General features: G+C 40.6%; 2 protein-coding genes across 4 annotated transcripts; one reads left to right on the top strand and one right to left on the bottom strand.

Annotated features, from left to right (window-relative positions):
- Nucleotides 1-450: 450 nt before the first annotated feature.
- On the top strand, nucleotides 451-18,341 carry LOC119738643 (WW domain-containing oxidoreductase-like). 3 transcript variants are annotated; one of them, XM_038213555.1, is made up of 9 exons: nucleotides 451-572; nucleotides 8,097-8,201; nucleotides 9,556-9,620; nucleotides 10,105-10,162; nucleotides 11,339-11,517; nucleotides 12,263-12,458; nucleotides 13,446-13,631; nucleotides 14,651-14,909; nucleotides 15,560-18,341. In XM_038213555.1, the coding sequence occupies exons 2-9, from the start codon at nucleotides 8,098-8,100 to the stop codon at nucleotides 15,746-15,748; spliced, it is 1,236 nt and encodes a 411-aa protein (XP_038069483.1). In that variant the 5' UTR covers nucleotides 451-572; nucleotide 8,097; the 3' UTR covers nucleotides 15,749-18,341. The 3 variants fall into 3 exon arrangements, with proteins under 3 accessions (XP_038069483.1, XP_038069484.1, XP_038069485.1); XM_038213556.1 differs by having other exon boundaries at nucleotides 461-639; XM_038213557.1 differs by lacking the exon at nucleotides 451-572 and adding an exon at nucleotides 5,486-5,525.
- On the bottom strand, nucleotides 1,593-4,623 carry LOC119738642. The gene is made up of 3 exons (XM_038213554.1): nucleotides 4,462-4,623; nucleotides 2,459-3,835; nucleotides 1,593-2,298 (listed from the first exon to the last, which is right to left on the bottom strand). The coding sequence occupies exons 1-3, from the start codon at nucleotides 4,483-4,485 to the stop codon at nucleotides 1,819-1,821; spliced, it is 1,881 nt and encodes a 626-aa protein (XP_038069482.1). The 5' UTR covers nucleotides 4,486-4,623; the 3' UTR covers nucleotides 1,593-1,818.
- Nucleotides 18,342-18,546: the final 205 nt, after the last annotated feature.

Raw genomic sequence — 18,546 nt, 5'->3', positions numbered from 1 at the left:
AATCAGATCTATTCCATAGTTATATGCAATTAAAGTGATCATCTCATTAGCCCCACAAGTGTACGGAATATTTTTGCAGCAAATCTACTACAATGGTAACAAAATGTGATGCTACAAAAGTGGAAGTGTGCCCAACACACAAATCTATAGGGTGCTTCCCTCCTCCATGGTAATACAATTAAAATGGTAACATCAAAATTTCGAACAGATTTATCTGGAAAATGCAAAAATCTATGGGCCTTGAAGAGCCTTGACTCAAAATTGCAAGGCCCTGAACCCTCAAGGCCAAGGCCAAGGCCAAGGCTTTTGCCCTCAAGCCTCGAGGCCAAGGCCAAGGCCCTAAAATCCAGCCTTAAGGCAGCCTTAAGGCCAAGGCCCAGCATCAAGGCACTACATCACTGCTATCATGCCAGAATTATTTAACAAAAAACATCTCATGAGGGCGCTTCACGACGTACACACAGTACGCGCGTACACGGTACTACAAGACATGCAAGACAGCTAGCAACTAGCACTCAGTAGCAGGGCAATATCTCTCGACGTCGACAACTGCGAAAACAATCCTGTAAAGTGTAAGTGGGATACCACGAAGCTCCAATCTTTTTGGAGTTTCTGAACAGTCTACCTACCCAATGTTTGGTAATCCTATGCTTTTACTAGTTTTATGACACCTCTATTTTTTACGAGTTCTGTTCAAAACTGACTTTTGCAGATGACTGTCCAGTACCGGTTATATCCTCGAGAGACCAGTTTTCGCGGGTATAGGGCTTTTTCTTTGTTTTGAAAAAAATTAACAAGTGCAAGATACCAATGGATGTCCTATTTACCTTCCTTAGTTCATGGGCAATATGCAAACAACAATAAAAACTGGACGACCTTCGCAGTTTTCACACAACGGAACGATCTCCGACGTCCTCGCGAAGCGCCTCCACGCGTCGAGCGTGACCTATTTCCGTGGGTTGCGGGGGGTACGGTGTCCCGGTAAAGTCATACGTGGAATAAATGTATGTCATGACTCGGCGTGTCTCCATCAGGCTCCATTGTCGGTAGCTATCTTATATTTTCCAAAAATCAACCTTCTATACTTCGAAAATATATCATATGGTATTAAAGCTATACATTTCAAATGAAAAATAAATAAATGACATTTTACATATTTTTCTTTGCTTTTCTACTTTCAGGTTTTCTTGAGTGGTCGTGTTTTATTTTTAATTGTAGCCTATTTCTTATTAAACCTAAACCTCTGTAAATCATAGCTGACCTCATTTGACCTTCGACCTTTGACATGAAATATATCCTACATCATCTTTGGTACTTAATTAGGTCAATTTTTCATGTAAATTCAGACGAATAGGCCTACTTAGGTAACGAGAGTAATTAAAAAAACATTAAATAAACTTTAACATACGAACACAACGGTCACAGGAAATGTTAGGACTGGTGTCTCCCGAAACATTCGTTTGGGCAACACAAAACTTCAATCGGCAAACTTGTAAATGTAATTTATAAATGGGCAATTGAAATGTATCGTTTCGAGTTTCCTGCCTGGAATATGATCGACTTAACGTACATTCAGTGATCTTGCCTTTTGGGGGGGGGGGGATTTGCCGGGGAAAAAAAACGATTGCTGAAATGGGAAGTTTCCTATTTTTACTAAAAAGTTGGAAATGAAAGCAGTTATCCCCAATGGACCCCTACACATATCCCCACTTTTGAAATATTAAAAAGGTTTCCAGCTGGGGTCTTTATTTGTTTTCTTTTTTATGATGATAATTTCTCCTCTGAAAATGATTAAGAATGAATGAAACTGAATAGCATTTACTGATCTGCAGGCTGCAGACAAGGGAGACCATGACAGGGACAATAAAATGTATCCTTTGCTCGTAGACGGGTTACACTACAACAGTACTTGATGTGTGTCCAATGCATGCAGTTCTCGAACATGCATTGGCCCCACGAGGTGAAGTAGATGGACTCAGCGAGTTCAATGGGGCGGACTCGGCGACAAACACAGCACTTGTCAGCAGTGTCATCGATATCCGAGGCGCTGTCGTTATCAGATGATGGCGGTGCTCTTGTTGAAGCGATGATGTGTTGCAGTGCGGGAGGACTGCTTGGGCCAGGTTGAGACTGTTGAGAAGATATGGTGTAAACCTTCTTTGCTTTTGTTTTGAGTGGTCTGGATGTTGGGGTTTTCTTGCTCTCGGCCTGATATGCAGCGATCTTGTTCCTGCATACCTCTTCTGTGATGGGCTTTCCTGATACCACAGAGCTAAGGCATCGCCTCTTTTTTGGAACCTTTCAATAGAGGAAACATAGGCAGCAAATAAAACAATTATTTCCTCACAGAAAAATAGACATAAAACAAGATAATTGAAGCCGGGAAAATTCCTGAATTAAAATAGTATTATAAAAACCTTAAATTTTATAAAATGATCGCAAAGAGAGCGACATGTACCTTTTTTCTTTGTCCGATCGAGTCTTCTCTCTCCTTAAACAGATCTGGTCTGACATCATGGAGGCCACCATCTGCAGATGAATGGTCACCTTGCGGGCCAACCTCCGATACTTGGGGGAAATCCCCTTCTTTTGTTGCTGGGTTAGAGGTGCACTTGTTTAGAGCTCTAGCCGGAGCGTACATGGCACGATCAACGACACCACTATTCAAAGGGTAAATCCCTCCTTTCTTGAAAGAGCTCCTTAAGTTCTCTGGAGAGAGGGCCTTTGTATATGCATTGCATGCAATCTCACAGACTGAATATCTATCAATCCCTGTCGTTGAGTTGGCTCGCATTTGTCGGTGGCAGAGGGAATTATATATCTTCTCAAATGGCCCAAAGCATGCTAGATCAAGTGGCTGTAGGACGTGACTTGTATGTGCAGGCAAGACAAAGAGCAAGATGTGTTGATCTCTTGCCCAGTCAATCAGTGGTAGGTTGATGTGAGATCGATGACCATCATAGAGAAGGAGTATTGGCTCATCTTCCGTTCGGCTCGCAGTGACATATTTCAAGAAGTGTGTTGAAAGGTATGTCATGAAGACAGCAGTATTCGACCAACCACTTTCGCTGACGGTCCCATCTGTTCCAGGTAAGCAGCCATTGAGTAGCTCCTGCCTCATACGTTGTCCTGGGAATACAAAGTATGGAGGTACTTGCTGACCCAGAGCATTCCCAGCACCGATGATGGTAACGGTCATCCCTCTGCCGCTTGTCACAGCAAGTGGGGTGGATGAGGAGGACGAACCAACGATGAAAGGTGGGGAATGGTTTTGTTTCAGACCCTTTTCGTCAACATTGAAGATGCGTTCAGGTGCATCCTTCAATTTGTATTTTGTCAGCATCTCATCGAGCTTGGCGAAGTATGCCATCACTACTTCTTCAGAGGTTGCCTTCGCTCTGTACAGATCCAGGCTGCGTGGCTTCTTGACACTCAGCTCAGGCCATCTGGTCATAAAGTTGCGAAACCATTTGAGGCTGAGTGGATGATCTTCGTCCCTTTTGTTGAGACTGACAGCATATATTGTGGCTGTATCGATAACTTCGGCCCTGCTATATCCATAACCCAGTAGCGCCATCTTCTTCAGGTGGTCCACCAAGTTGTTCTCCTCTTCGAGGCTGAACACAGGAGCTGGTCCCGATCTTGTTGCTTCGGGGTCAACCTTCCCCAGAACACGATCGCGTAATGTGGACTCAGGGACCCCGTACCTCCTTGCAGCACCCCCAACTGACCCATTCTCATCAATCACGAGACAAAATGCTTTTGACAAAGCTGTTGGTGAGTAGTTTCTGTAAGAAGTTGTTCTGGATTGCAACAGAGGGCTTGTGCACATGTTCTATAGGATAAGAACATTTATATAGATTTTGCTATTGGTGTCACATAATCAGTTGCTCATAAAACTAGTTAATATAATATTTTAATATAATATAATATTTTATTAATAATCTTCTTTTTATCAGATATAAATCAACCTTTGTTGTGCATTATTGTTGAGTTTGGAGTAATTATTTAAGTATTTATTTAAGTAGGCCTATATCATTCATTTTACTCTGATAATGTATAGTCTTATTAAAGAAAGCACAACACACGCTCTTTTCATGAACAAATGTATATTTTTAATATCTCACATGCACATTAATAACCGTCTTATACAAAATAAGCCTTTGCTGTATGTTAATTCATTCCTTCATTTTGAGGAAAATACCGATTTTTCTAGACAGTGAGAAAAATGATATAAGCCACATGTCTTTTATAGGCCTCCGTACTTTTTTCCCAGCATGCTCGGCACTCAAACCAGTCACGTGATTTTGATCATTACGAATTTTTTTTCGAAACTTTGTAAGCTGAAACTTTCAATGATTATGCAATAATTATTTATGGCTCTAGCAATATAAACATGTTTTGTACCTTGCGAATTAGGCCTAAATAACCCAAATTTTGATATTTACAAGTACAACTTACCGGTAGAGCCTTTACTTTCCACATTTTTGGGTCAGCGGAGAGGAGAGGAGATTGTCGGCAACTACAAAAGTTTATTTCGTCACGGGGAGTTGTTTACAGCGCGCCGCGTAACGCAGAAGGTAAGGACGCGGAAATAGGGCACCGCGAAAACAGGTCCTCCCACGATACCTAGCCCAGGTTGGACGAAGTCTTCATTGCAGGTTGGACGAAGTCTTCATTGCAATACGACTAACGTCCAGGACAAGACTTTTCTACATGAAACCATACAACATTTTTACCAGAGTTTTGTTATGTTTTACCTCGTTATAGAAGCTAATATTTCACGCCTACATACTCTATGTGTCCTTATCTGTTAGCACGCTGGGTTCAGGAATTCCATATGCGATGCTGACTGACGTTAATCAGGAAAATAAACTCCAAAGCAACGTTAAACTTGTACGTGTTTGCAGTCGCTTTTCATCAGTTTATTCCCAGAGTCGTACGTCATGTACAATGTACATGATATGTACAAATGTACGTGCGTACAATCCGAAAGCGCGCACGCACGCTAAGCGCCCTCATTTGTTTAGTTTTGGTTGGAACCGTGACGTCACTCCAGCCAACCGATGTCAGGAAAACGCTCAACCAATGACCAAAGCCGAAACGTGTTTCTGGTAACTGGCGCGAAAACACGCTCGGTCATTGGATTAGCGACCTCACCTTCAAGTAAGTGCGCGTGCGTATGAGGGTGGTTACTAAGCAAATCGCGCGTGCGCACTGCATATTCATGCAGCATAGTCTGTCCCCCGGACCAGATGTGATAATGAGCGTCGAGAATAATTGTCCGGTCTAGGGAACCAGACTACACGCTGCACCGTACAGACGTACATGATGTACGACTAGAATAGACTCGGCGGTGAGAAACTGATGAAAAGAGACTAAACACGTACAAGTTTAACGATGCTTTCGAGTTTATTTTCCTGATTGACGTCAGTCAGCATCGCATATGGAATTCCTGAACCCAGCGTACTAACAGATAAGGACACATAGAATACTACGACGTAAAAATTAGCTTCTCCAACAAGGTAAAAATATTGAAATTATTGGTCAGAAATGTTTTCGTTCGGTTGTGAGCACATGTGTACTCAGGACTCCCTCCGTAACGTAGGGAGGAAAGGGAGTCCACCAGGGCTACGGTTATACCATACAAAAACAAACGCTAATGTAAAGCATATCCAAGGCACCACGCTATTCCTCATTTGCATACGTGTGCAAAAATCTTGCACATGCAAATGATCCAATACCAGGGTGAGAGAGCAGGTAGTGGTGGCGCGTACTGCTCGACACCCTGGGGACGAGGTTTGACTATTCCTGGATCTTTTGGTCTGGGAACCAGACTAAAAATAAAGAAGATGTTTATTTTTTATCAGCCAATCAGCATCGAGCTTTCATCGCATCGAGCTTTCACATTTGCCATCTTGGTTTTTGAGTCTGTTTTCTGGTTGTCATCGTCATCTTTTACCCCTGAATTTCCCTCATAAATCAAAGCCCTGCCCTCTTTCCACAAAATTAAACCTGCTGATATTCAAGAAGGTGTCATTGCCATTTGTTCAGATGTTCCAAGAAGTATCAGAATGTCAATTTTGAGTGTCATTTAGTCAACTGTTTTGGTGAGTCTTTCCCTTCCTATATATATAGGAACGGGGTCCTAAAAGTAAGGATTACCCAATGTTTGATAGAATTCACTCCACTTTCTTCGCAAGTTCACTTCGCTTTATTTTCAACATTATTTGGAAATTCCCATATCTGGCCATCATCTGTTTGTTGTGGCGCTTTCTTGTCGTTTGCGCAATCATAAGAATGCGCGTGCTCATTCTTATGATTGCGCAACTGGATACTTGCGCAATCTTCGAAAAAAAATTCATCCAGATTGAGCGCACATTCTTAAGAATGCGCAACAAGAGAAGCGATCTTTTCGCTTGGCGAGTCTAGCTGCATCCTTGTTCACTGATTAATTCTTGGGCCGTACTTAAATAATTATACTGTGGCAATGCAAATTCACTAGGGAAAAGATATAACAATGTAAAGTTGAGTTGAAAGTATTATGCGTATTGGGGGGAAATAATAAGATACATAATAATAGTTTGGTGGAAAGAATTCTGATAACAAAAACGTATAACGTGTTCCTCATCACTCAGCATGCGTACATGTATGGTGAGGGACTTGTAACTTGTCTAGACTAAACAAAGCTTCCCAGACATTGCCAGACTAGTTCCCAGTCCTCCGTTATTACAAAACGTCCCATGGGGGACAGAAAAAAGCAATAAAATCAGCTTTAATTGAATTCAAATTATCGTAGTTCAACGGGTACAGAAGCATAGATCATTTTCTTTTCTCGTCATTTGATTATTTCCCCTTTAACCTCTAATACGTTTAATTTGACATAATAATGCCGTGCAGTGTTTGTTAAGGTTGCGCAAAATTCATATAAGTAATATTCCGACGCAATCTTAAGAATGAGCGCTCATTCTTCAGATTGCGTGCTCATTCTTAAGAAAGCGCACTCGTTTTTAAGAATGCGCGCTCATTCTTAAGATTGCGCAAATTGCAAGAAAGCGCACAACTTTTTCATCACTAATTTTCCCTTCACTTCACTATCAAAGCCATCAGAAAGTGATAATAATTTATATGTATAAAAAGGCAAATTTAGCAGGGAATATAATTGAAGTATTTACTGAGAAAACACTTCGAAATGTTCAGACCAGTCTCATACAGTTTGTGCACAGGGGTGACAAGTGATGGCCAGATATGGCGTGTGTGGGAATTTACCCCATTATTTATTCAGACCATGGTACTATTTTGATACACTCGCATTCAATTTACATTGGACAATTGCAAGCGTGACCTGCGCCGATTTTGGTGGCTGAAGGATACAAATTAATTTAATTTCAAGATTGTAGGCTGGTTCAACACCACCCCCCCCCCCCCCCTCCAGTTCTGGCCAACTGTCCCCTTACCAACTGTCCCCTTACCAACTTGCCCCTTACCAACTTGCCCCTTACAAACTCCCCCTAGCCGACTTGCCCCCTAGCCGACTTGCCCCCTCGCCAACTCGCAAAATTGGTTGAATGGCGCCTATTAATTGTAATGGCTATTGTTACGGCAGCCGTAAAGCGATTTTTATCTGCTATACTATTTCAAAAGCACCATTGCGAATCCATTAATATTTATAACTGCCCTACCAACCTAGCTTGAGTAACTCCAGCTTGAAGTGCTCATCAGGAATTCACATGTAACGCTGGAGACATAACTACGGCGTGAAAGTGTGGTCTTAAGAGACTCTTTGAAAACGGCCTCCCCAAAATTGTCCTTTTTCACCTCTATTATCTCACCCCAGATTTCATTTACATGCCTCATACCACTCAGCAGTCATTCTCGAAGCCAATGATCGACTTGAAACAGAACCAAAAAAAACTAAAATGTGAAAAATATTTTGCCATGTAATCTCAATCCTCCAAATTCCTCCACTTTGGCAAAGAGGATTTTGAAGGATTCAGGGCGGTTAGGGTTAATTAATAACATACTGTTTGAGTGTATGTTATGACCCTCACTGTTTCACACTTTTTGCATTTTTTTTTTCCACTGAATCCTTGTAGAATGGCAGGCACAGCTGGTTTACTGTTGGACACTGATAGTGAAGACGAACTGCCAGCAGGATGGGAGGAGAGAAGCACCTCGGACGGACGAGTGTTTTATGCCAAGTAGGAACAATTGTTTGGTGTTTGTGTTATGTTGTGGCTGTCGTTACAGCAGCCGTAACGCAATCTTCAACTGCTATTGTTAAGGCATTGCAAAACACCATTGTGAATCTATATGCCATTTGTAACTGCCTTTCGAACCAGTGCGCTTTTACGTGTGGACTACAATGTCGAATGTGTCACGGGATCAATTTTGCACAGTGATAATTTTCTTTCGTTTTTTTTCCTTATAATACTTAATAGATTTCTTTACTTTTACGTTTTTAATCAAATCGTACTTTTATTGAAGAAGATTTTATTTTTGTTCCTTTGTGATCCGTGGATGTGGAGGATTTTTTTTTCTAAGGGAAATAAAGTCCGAGAACCATTCGGTTGATAGTCTGGTTCCAAGAACCAAAGATCCTGATGTTGAATACAGTCAGGTCAAGGAACCAGATGCTTAACTGCTGTAACAATAGCAACTGTGTTTATGTTATGCCCCCTCTATAGCATTTGATCCAACTAATTGAATGTCTCATTCATTATTGAATGAGACATCGTCCCAAAGAATCAGCCCTTGTTTAGTTATGGAGTGATATTTTTACAAATGTTGCATTTTTGTGTGGGCCAACAATAATTCCGGGCAGGGTAGACTGTTCCTCCCCCCCCCATCAGAATCGATCATGTAAGGACCAGGTACTATTCAACAAAGGGTAGCAGAAGCCCAAAATAGGTGTTCTGGCAAACTGGGCAGAGGTCGAAATGAGGATTTGGGGATATTAGGAAAGAGAATAAAATTCTTCTCAATACTGTTTGTTGCACTTCAGTCGGTTGTTTCGTTGACAAGTTATGGCCGTTTAAAGTTTGCACTTATCGACATGTCAAAAAAAGTAAAATACTGAGAAAAAGGCCTTTAAAGTTTCGAGTTTTGTACATGTATTTGTGAAAATGAAAGATGCCAATCGTTTTCCCTTTAAAACACCTGTACTCCACGATTTATATACTACTTGTTAAAATATGTGTAGTACACATATCAAAAATTACAAATCTCAATAAATTCCGAATATCGGGGGAAAAAAATCGCCCCTATTTGGTTTTTTGTGCATTTTTTTCCCACTCTGGCTTGTGCCCAGCTCTGCCGCATTGTACCAGAATACCTCACATTTATTAAAGTAAAACATACAAGCTGAAATTAAGTTAAGACAGCTCATATATTAATAAAATGTCCTTGCTCTATGATAAGAGGAATAATTCCAACATAAACAAGGATGCTAATTTATTCCTGGTGTCTACTTTTCCTTCCAACTTTCAAATGTCATGTACGTGTCCCTCTTTGTAAAGAACGTTTCTTTCTACATAACCAACTTTGTCCCCACAGTCATCAGAGCCGCGACACGCAATGGGAGCATCCTAAAACAGGCAAACAGAAGAGAATCACTGGAGGTAAGTAGATTCTCATGCGATTGTTAAACAAAATTTAAATAGCAGAGCAGTCCTTCTGATTTGAAAATCACAGGCGTGTGGGAAAAGGCACACCTGGATTTTTCTAGGTGTGTGGTTTTCTAGGTGTGTGGTTTTCTAGGTGTGTGATCTGTGGTCCAGGGAAATTCAGGCGTGCAATTATTCACACTTCTCGGGAAGCTTTTAGGCGTGCGATGGCGTGGGGGTGTGATCGCACGCCTCAAATCATCAGGACTGGCAGTGTAAATATTTACTTAAGCAAAATAAAAACCTGGCATTTTAAACAATCATGGAAAGTCAAGAAATATGTTACAAGAAATATGATTTGTTACAAGGAGTCGTAGAAAGTGCATAGACTTTCTTATTTGATTTCAGTTGGACTTTTATGTTGATGTTACATCCGTATACATTGTGTACACACTGCAACAAAATTCACCATAAATGTGACTTTCCGTGTCTGTTTCAGAACTGCCTTATGGATGGACAGCAGAGGAAGATGATCAGTCAAGACGAATCTTCGTAGAGTAAGTATTTTGTCGGCTTAATAGTTTACATATGTATCATCGTTTGAGGATGGATAGTTGATATTATATAACTGACATACAGATCCTTGTCATTTGATTGGTGGAACTCACATCATGTGTCATTCGTTATTACTGCCATTCACGCCGGGGCTCAAAAAGTACTAACCGCCCATGGGGAATGGGAAATACTATTCAACAGTAAGGATCATGCTTGTTCCATGATGTGGTATTTGTGTACAAATGCATGCTGGTGTGCGCGTTCAGTGTAGCGCGTATTGTTCCAGTGCCAGTGCTACAGCTTTGGGTTCAAACACTTTCGTGAAGGGGTGGTTTGGAAGAGAGAAATACATATTTCACCAATGTTGTATTGAAATAAAAGTTCAAATATATCAAATGACAAGGATCTATATGTCAGTTATATAAAACAAATATTGAGTGGCTTTAAATTGTGAAATAGGAATATTATCGCTCGGTAAAATCTGGACTTTTCCAGTTCACTCGGCTTCGCCTCATGAAATGGAAAAGTTTAGATTTTACCTTGCGATAATATTCCTCCCATTCCACGCTGAGCCACTCAATATTTGTATATTAGCTCCCCGAGTAATAAGAACAAAGTAGTACCCAGGGCCAAGCCGAGGGAAATAGTTTGTAAAAATACTCTCCAAAATTTTGTCTAATTACGTATCAGTTATCTTGGCAAAACATTTCTGCGCGTGTACTGCCATCCTTTCATGCAGCTAGAGTGAAGTTCACAGGTGCGCATTACCCCCGTGCAATAGTTTCACGATAGTGTAGTTGACTATAGCATAGGTTACTAATGCAATATGTATTACTAACCCTGTGTGCGAAACCCTGCGTGCGCCTTTGGTAAACAGCAAAACTAGCGGCTGATACGTGATGGTGAATAGACCAATCAGAATTTGGCTGTCGCTCATGAATATGTATGAGGTATAGTAATTGACCTTGAGACTGCTCACAGTGTTTAAATATTTAAATTGGAAAAATTCTTTTCAGATATTTGGTGAATGATCGAGAATTTGAATATTCCGTATACTCACTCCCAAAGTCACCATACCAGAAGCAATAGAAATATGCTGCAAACAGGTTAAATGGCAATTAGAGAAATGTTTAAGAAAACCCTAATTTTCGTGACTTTTTCTTTGTTTTCTTCAACAGCCATTTGAATAAGCGGACCACCTACACCGATCCCCGGCTAGCTTTTGCCCAGGAGGAGAGCGGTAAACCGGGAGTCTTACATCAGCGTTTTGATGCATTCAGTACCTCGTTTGGTGTATTGCAGGGACGGGACCTATCTGACAAGTATGCAATCATCACGGGAGCTAATTCTGGAATTGGTAAGGGCAGGCTTCCAAGTATTCCTAATTTTCCTTTTTTTTTTACCTTGCTCCTAGTCCTCTTTTTTTCTTGAACTACTTTTTCCTACTTTTTTGTCCCACAACTTCGAATTATGAAATCTCATTGAATATTTTTCATAACAGTGTTACACACTGTCATATGTAACTCACACAATGAAGGGCTTGGGCGCAGGAGTACTGCAACTGTACTTCCAAGAGCTTAGTTGAGGATGGAGCACAAGTGTTGTGAGTACAGAACACACCGTATGAGGCTTATGATGCTGTGGACATGGGTGAGGATCGAAAAAAAGCACTCCCAAAAGCCTGCAAAAGTCCTATTTTTATCCTGATTTTTCTCCTACTTTTCCGATTTTTCTCCTACTAAACGCACCCTACACATGCAACACGGTATATGAGGTAGTTTATATTCCATTGAGTGTACATGAAGTAACAGTCATTTTTAAAGACCAGTGCGGGCACGTTGTCAGTTTATCATGAAGGCCCCCTTCAATGGCCAAAGCATTGTGCTAGCTGTTGTTCAGATAATCCATCATAGGGCACTTGCTTTGTACAATAGCGTGCACAATGGTTTCTCCATTGAAGGGGGGCTCCTGAGTGTACAGTGAATACGTGCCCTTATTGGTCTATAGACCGTACACATGACCATTCTAGACCAATGAAAACATAGTATCCAAGAACTTATTCAACAAATCTTGTAATCCCCGCCCAACTTCTGCAAAAAAAGGTTTTGAGACTGCAAGATCGCTGGCCCTCCACGGCGTGCACGTTGTCATGGCGTGTCGCAATCTCAAAGCGGCCAATCAAGCAGCAGCAAAGATCAAGGAAGAGATGTCATTGGCTGACGTCCAGACCATGCACCTTGACCTGGCCTCATTCAGAAGCGTCAAGCAGTTTTCAGACAGCTACAAACTGCGGGGCTGGTGAGTTTGTTACACATGAATATCTTTGTTTGGAAGCATTAAAGGGAACATAAAATGAATTTTACTCTGGAACATATTTGTACCAAATTCCGTTCCTCTGAAATGTATAAAAACCATGAGACATCCTTTTTTGGCAAAAAAATGACAGAGTCCACATTTTAAAACATTAAAAATATTTCATGCATTTTCTGTCAATTGAGGGCATTGTTGCTGTGGTTTTACTGTAGGCAAACTCTTCAGATTAAGGTTTTTCTCTTCAAATAGTCAACCCAAAGTTCTGCGTCATGAAAACATTTGTGCATAAAGTTTCCTCATTGTCTAACTGTCATACTTTGAAACAACAATGAACCACTGAAAAAGCAGAACAATAACCACAACATTCTGGGGCTTTTTTATGCTGATGAAGCAGAAGTGAAACTGAAGTTTCTGAATGACATCCAAGATTTGCTCATGAATATGGAAATTTGCATTAGCATAAAAAACCCAAAAATACCAAAAATCCTTAAAATGGCAATATGAAGATTAAAAAGAATGTTAAATGAAACACAAAGGTACTTTTCAAAAATTGCATTTTAGAAATTCCATAATTTGCTACCAAATCAAAAAAAATATGAAAAATCTGTGCCCTACAACCAAACACCAAGGGTGCCATGGGTGGCTAGTGCGTAAAGCGCTCGCCTTTCACCAGTTTGGCCCAGGTTCGATCCCCGGCTTGGACCATATGCGTGTAGAGTTGTTTTTCTCTGGGCTCTCTGGTTTTCCTCCCTCTGCAAAAATCAACACTTTCGATCTCTGGCTGTGCTCTGTGGTTAGACATAGGTTGTATGGCAGCAGCCTACATATGGCACTTTTACATGCCTAGTAGGCTTGACCACGTTGTAGCCGCAATTCAGCTTCTCAGCTGCAAGTAAGGATGATTAGCCTCCCAAATTATTATAATTACCCAAACACATATTTGTTGATGTCAAATCTCTTGTTTTATTGCAGGCCTTTGCACATATTGATCTGCAATGCGGGAGTCTTTGGTATCAAGTGGCAGCTGACGGAAGACGGATTAGAGAGAACATTCCAAGTCAACTATCTCTCCCATTACTATCTTGTGCGGCAACTTGAAGATGTCCTCATCAAGAGCTCCCCAGCCAGGGTGGTTCTCGTGTCATGCGAGGCGCATCGGTAGGTCTGAATCAGCGACCCTGTTTTTGTCAAATTTTACAACTTCTGCTTCTTAGTCCTGACTATTCACCAACTGGCACCAAGTACCGATATGCAAATATTGACTGCTTGGAGTGTGGTAGTATTTAAAACTATAGCCTGCTGAGTGATCCATGGAGCATTCTTCTTTCCTGAGGTGAAGCTGAGGGAAAAATAGAATGCCCGCTTTGTCATCGAGGAGTGGGTGGCTGTACACAGGGTACTCAGTGCCAAGGATCAACACTCCTCAATCCTTCAAAATCCTTCAAAATTTCCCCGCGGATATTGTAGGATTTCAGAGGATTATGGACGATATCGAAGAGCAAACACTGTGCACCTCATCTTGCCCTTCTTTTAATCTCTTGAGCTTTTGTTGGATGTTTTCATTAGTTGTTTACTTATTCACAATCCTATTTGTTTCATTGTTTGTGTTTTGTTTCAATATGTGCTACTTTTCTACTTTACGAAGATTGGAGCTTGTGGTGATAGGAAAATGATTTTCCTTTCGAGATTCGCCTTCTCCACCTCTTTGGCCACCAAAAAAAAACAGTCTCAAGTTTCTGGTATGGAGCTTGCCCAGAAAGTGGTGCAGCAACGTGGGGTTTTTTTTTTTTTTTTTTTTTGTGTTTTTTTTCTTCTTCAAATGTCGGCTGATGACTGCAAATGGTGCCCGACTAAATTTAGTGCAAAATATATGGGAGTCAAGAGAGGCCACATAAAGCTTATACTCGATTGTAATCCCATCTAAAAACACGTTAAAATTGTGCAGCAGCAGGATTCCAGTCAAACCAGTCAGTTTGGCAGTTTTTAGACATCATCTTACATTGAACTTTTTTTTTTTTTCATATTGCTGACGCGCATGGCTATGGCGACGCACGCGCATACCAGAAACCAGACACTTTTGATAGGTGGTTTTAAAGTGCATGTAATATTTTTTATGTTAATTTTGTAGATAAAAAAAATAACAATAATAAAAATAATACAGTAACGTCTTTCTCCAGATTTTTAGATATCTCCTCCAACAAACTGGACCTGAACAGAGTCTGCCTGGCCAGTACCGAGTACCGCTCCCTGTGTGCCTACGGCCAGTCCAAGCTTTGCATGATACTCCTTAGTCAGCATCTCCATCGACGTCTGTCCGACAAGGGTGTGACCTCCAACGCCGTGCATCCCGGCAACATGATCTACACCAACTTGAAGAACAGCTGGTGGGGCTGGCGACTGCTTTTCCTCCTGGTTAGGCCATTTACAAAATCAAAGGTGAGTCTGTACTTTTTTAAAAGAAATTGGATAATCGTAACCCCCTAGCATGATTTACTAGGAACCATACCCATCCTGGCAAATTCCAACACCATATGGGAAACTGCACACATATATTTCTGACTTTGATTCTGGAGGTGTGCCAACCCAATGTAAAAGATTGTCAGTTTAGGGGTACTGTACCCATTCCGACAGATTCCAACAAAACATGCCGTTGGGGTTTGATGGGTTGAGTTCTGTTAGGGTTAATAAAGACTGCCTATCACTCAGTAAACTTTTTCTGTTAGATGATTTGTAATAAAAAGCCGTATCCTCTCCGAGTGATCCCCGTTTGCTATTTCCCAGGTTTTGCAGCATTGCTAATGTTGCTAGCATCTTGAATTTGTGCATGATCCTTGGTTACAGCGTATATAAGGGTTTATGACTTCCGACGTTTATGACGTCTCATGAATGCACTACAAACTAAAAAATGCTGTACAAAGTCTTGTGTGATTTGGAAAATCCTCGTTTTTTCTCTAAATTCTCTCTGTAGAACACTGATACGGTGACACGGAGGTCGCAGGTTCAAACCCTGCAACACTCAATGTCTTCGTAAGTTTTATATATTTTGTTTCTATTATTTCTTTTCTATACTTCGCCGCTCATGATAGCAACAAGGGGCCGCCACCACCGTATACTGCGCCACAGCCAGAGAGCTAGAGGGCCACGGAGGGATGTACTTCAACCATTGTCAGCTGTGTGAGGCGTCCGAGGAGGCTAACAATGAAGACTTAGCCACTGCGTTGTGGCAACTGAGTGACTCTCTGATCAAGGAACGTCTGAGCAGATACACACTTTAACAAGGTTTTTGGAAATGTAGTCTAAGGGTGGCATGTTCGCAGCCTGGTTTTCAGCCAAATTGTTGCGGCAGGATCCAAAGAGAGCGCCCTGTCTGTGTTAATGCATATTCATAGATGACCAGAGCTTTGGAGAATAAATGAATGAAAGGTTAGCGGAAACACCATGAGATGGTTCTGAAAGAACCAAAAAAATAAGTTTCATAATAAGGGCGTTTAAATCACCGACAGAAGGCAGCAGATTTGTGGACTGGTTGGAAGTAGTCGTGCCTTCTACTCGGTTGTTCTGAGTTCAACTCCCAGTGAGACATTTTTCTATTCTTCTCATTCTATCTTTTGAATAACATAAGTAAGGAGGGTACATTTCTTTCAACACGACATGTAAACCTTACGTTGGGTTTGTGTTGTCGACAAAGCATTAGATATGCATGCAACGGACCAATCAGAAGATGGGAAACCCAGTCCGTTTGGGAAAAAAACAAATGTGCAGCCTATTCTCCATCCATTCACACAGCCTTAATGCTGATGTGGGTATGTCACGTTGGGGGTAAGCATATCAACTCCGGCTAACTGCAGCTGCTGTTCAGTGATGTCAAATAACAGATTCTGTGCTTGAACAGTACTAGTTGGTATTACGTGACTACTGGTGAGAGTTTGGTGTGCGGAACACAGAGTACGCCGACTGATTTTGTTTTGAACAAGATCTCATTTGTGAGATCTTTATGTGAGCGCTAGGCAAACGAAGCAAAGACGTTCAAGATGTCTGCCCGACTCTCTCTGTATCACACAGACTCGCACATGTGGCTGGAACTTGTAATATGAACAACAGTATGGATCAAATTAAAACAATTGTACAGTGACACTGTTCATCATTGTGTCTACGCTTGTTTCAATGATTTTATTGTCACAAATCACAAGGGGGGGGGGGGCATTAAACCGAAAAGATTATCCAAGAAGTACATAGTCATAAGTAATTGCGTATATATCGAGTATTCATTCATTTCAGCACCTACAATGTTGCACACATCATACGTGAAATAAATTGGAAGGAAACGTTATTTTTTAACATGGAGCAATGTCGGGCGACGACTGCAAATTATGCTCGCGCACTAATAGAAACATGAGAACACCTGTCAAACGCTTGTTAAAACGTCGTCGTGAAACTTTTTGATGCTGGCTCCCTGCTGTGCTTTATGATGCGCGCAGCTATTGGTAACCAGTGATGGAACCATGCCCCGGTTCCAAACAGTCGACCAGAGGAGTCCGATCATCCTGCACTGCGAGTAAAGTTTAGTCAAACAAACTTTTTTTTAATTGAATACACATATGTACTTTTGCCTCAGTAGGTGTATATTTAAAGAAGAGGTTTTGTATTAAACAGGTTTCGGCTGAACTTTGTTACAATCAAAAGCGATTTAAAGCATATTCACAGTAATGTACAAAATTCTCTTAACTTCTCTGAATAAAAAAAAAAGAAACAATTGAGATTTGTTTTATCACATTAATTTACGCAAGTGTGTTTGCAAAGCAAACCAATTTATTGTCAATTATACACATTTTTAAAGAAAAAAGGGCATGCTTTGCTACATATCTTTAAAACATGAATTTCTACGCCTGTTAATGTGACTACAGCCCACAAAATGAGTTTTCAAACTTTTCAGTTTTATTTACCAAGCCATTTTCACCTTTTCTTGGTCTTTTTCATAACGTAGACCGGCTCTCACATCCAACTCATTTTGGGGGAATTGTCACAAAATAACTAAATACATAAATGTGTCTGCGTTAAATACAATCATGAATAATTCCAGACAAAAGTAATGTTAAGAATGTCTCATTAATGTATTGAATTAAAAACGCGGAGAAATTAGTCCACGCAATATGGAACCTTATCAAAGAAAAAAAAAATGCAGAAGAGTAGAATAGTTGTAATTTAAGATTTCTTTACATAAATTATCCAAACACAAGAAATTGGTTCTTTCAGGAAGAAGTAGAAATTAGATTGTTCAGGAAGTAGGAAAAATTGGTTTAATGGCAATCACAAATTGACAAGTAACAATTTTAGAGTTTGTCCCATTTTTTTTCTCTTTCAGATCAACAAACCGACAATCACACATAAAACTGGACATTTTTTTCTCATGACATTCTGTACATCTATGAAATGGTTACACACTTTAATATGCCGCCAAATTTTGTAAATGTTCTAGATATGTGTCCACTAAAAGAATTGGTACGTCCGGTTACGATTCAATGTTTCTTTCAGTAACGATTCAATGCTTTTGGTTACATAAGGCTGCTTCAAACTTTTGCTAACGCTTACATGAAATAAAATGAAAGAGATTGAGGCCTAGAAGCCTATAAACCTACTTAAACTTACGACTGATGGCCGATGTTCTAAACTGAAGACTGAAAAAGATAGGAAGCCATTTTGTCTCCAGGGCCCAGCTTTCTTTCTGAATGTAACAAGATATAACTTCGGACTTACAATGGACATCAGACTTAAAAATAATAGTAGACAAGCTCTATATCTTCAATTACGAACTAGTTTGCAAAACCTGATGCATCTGAAATGATCTTGGAGGTTGAGATTCATTACAGGTAGCATGAATGACACAATTTTGTGATCATATGGCGACAATTTAACAGTTTCAAAGTTGAACAAAGAAATTGACCGGAGCAGGGTTTGAACCTGCTTCCTCCGGATTAATGATCAATTTCCCTTTGTAGTTTGAGAAATTTTAACAAGACAAGGGAACTTAGGTTTTGAGACATCTTGATTGGACACATAAACATTGACCTGTGTG

This window comes from Patiria miniata, unplaced genomic scaffold, assembly GCF_015706575.1.
Source record: "Patiria miniata isolate m_02_andy unplaced genomic scaffold, ASM1570657v1 HiC_scaffold_3, whole genome shotgun sequence".
Classification (NCBI taxonomy): Eukaryota; Metazoa; Echinodermata; class Asteroidea; order Valvatida; family Asterinidae; genus Patiria; species Patiria miniata.
The sequence above is the reverse complement of the archived record's forward strand: the minus strand, read 5'-3'. Positions and strand labels throughout refer to the sequence as shown.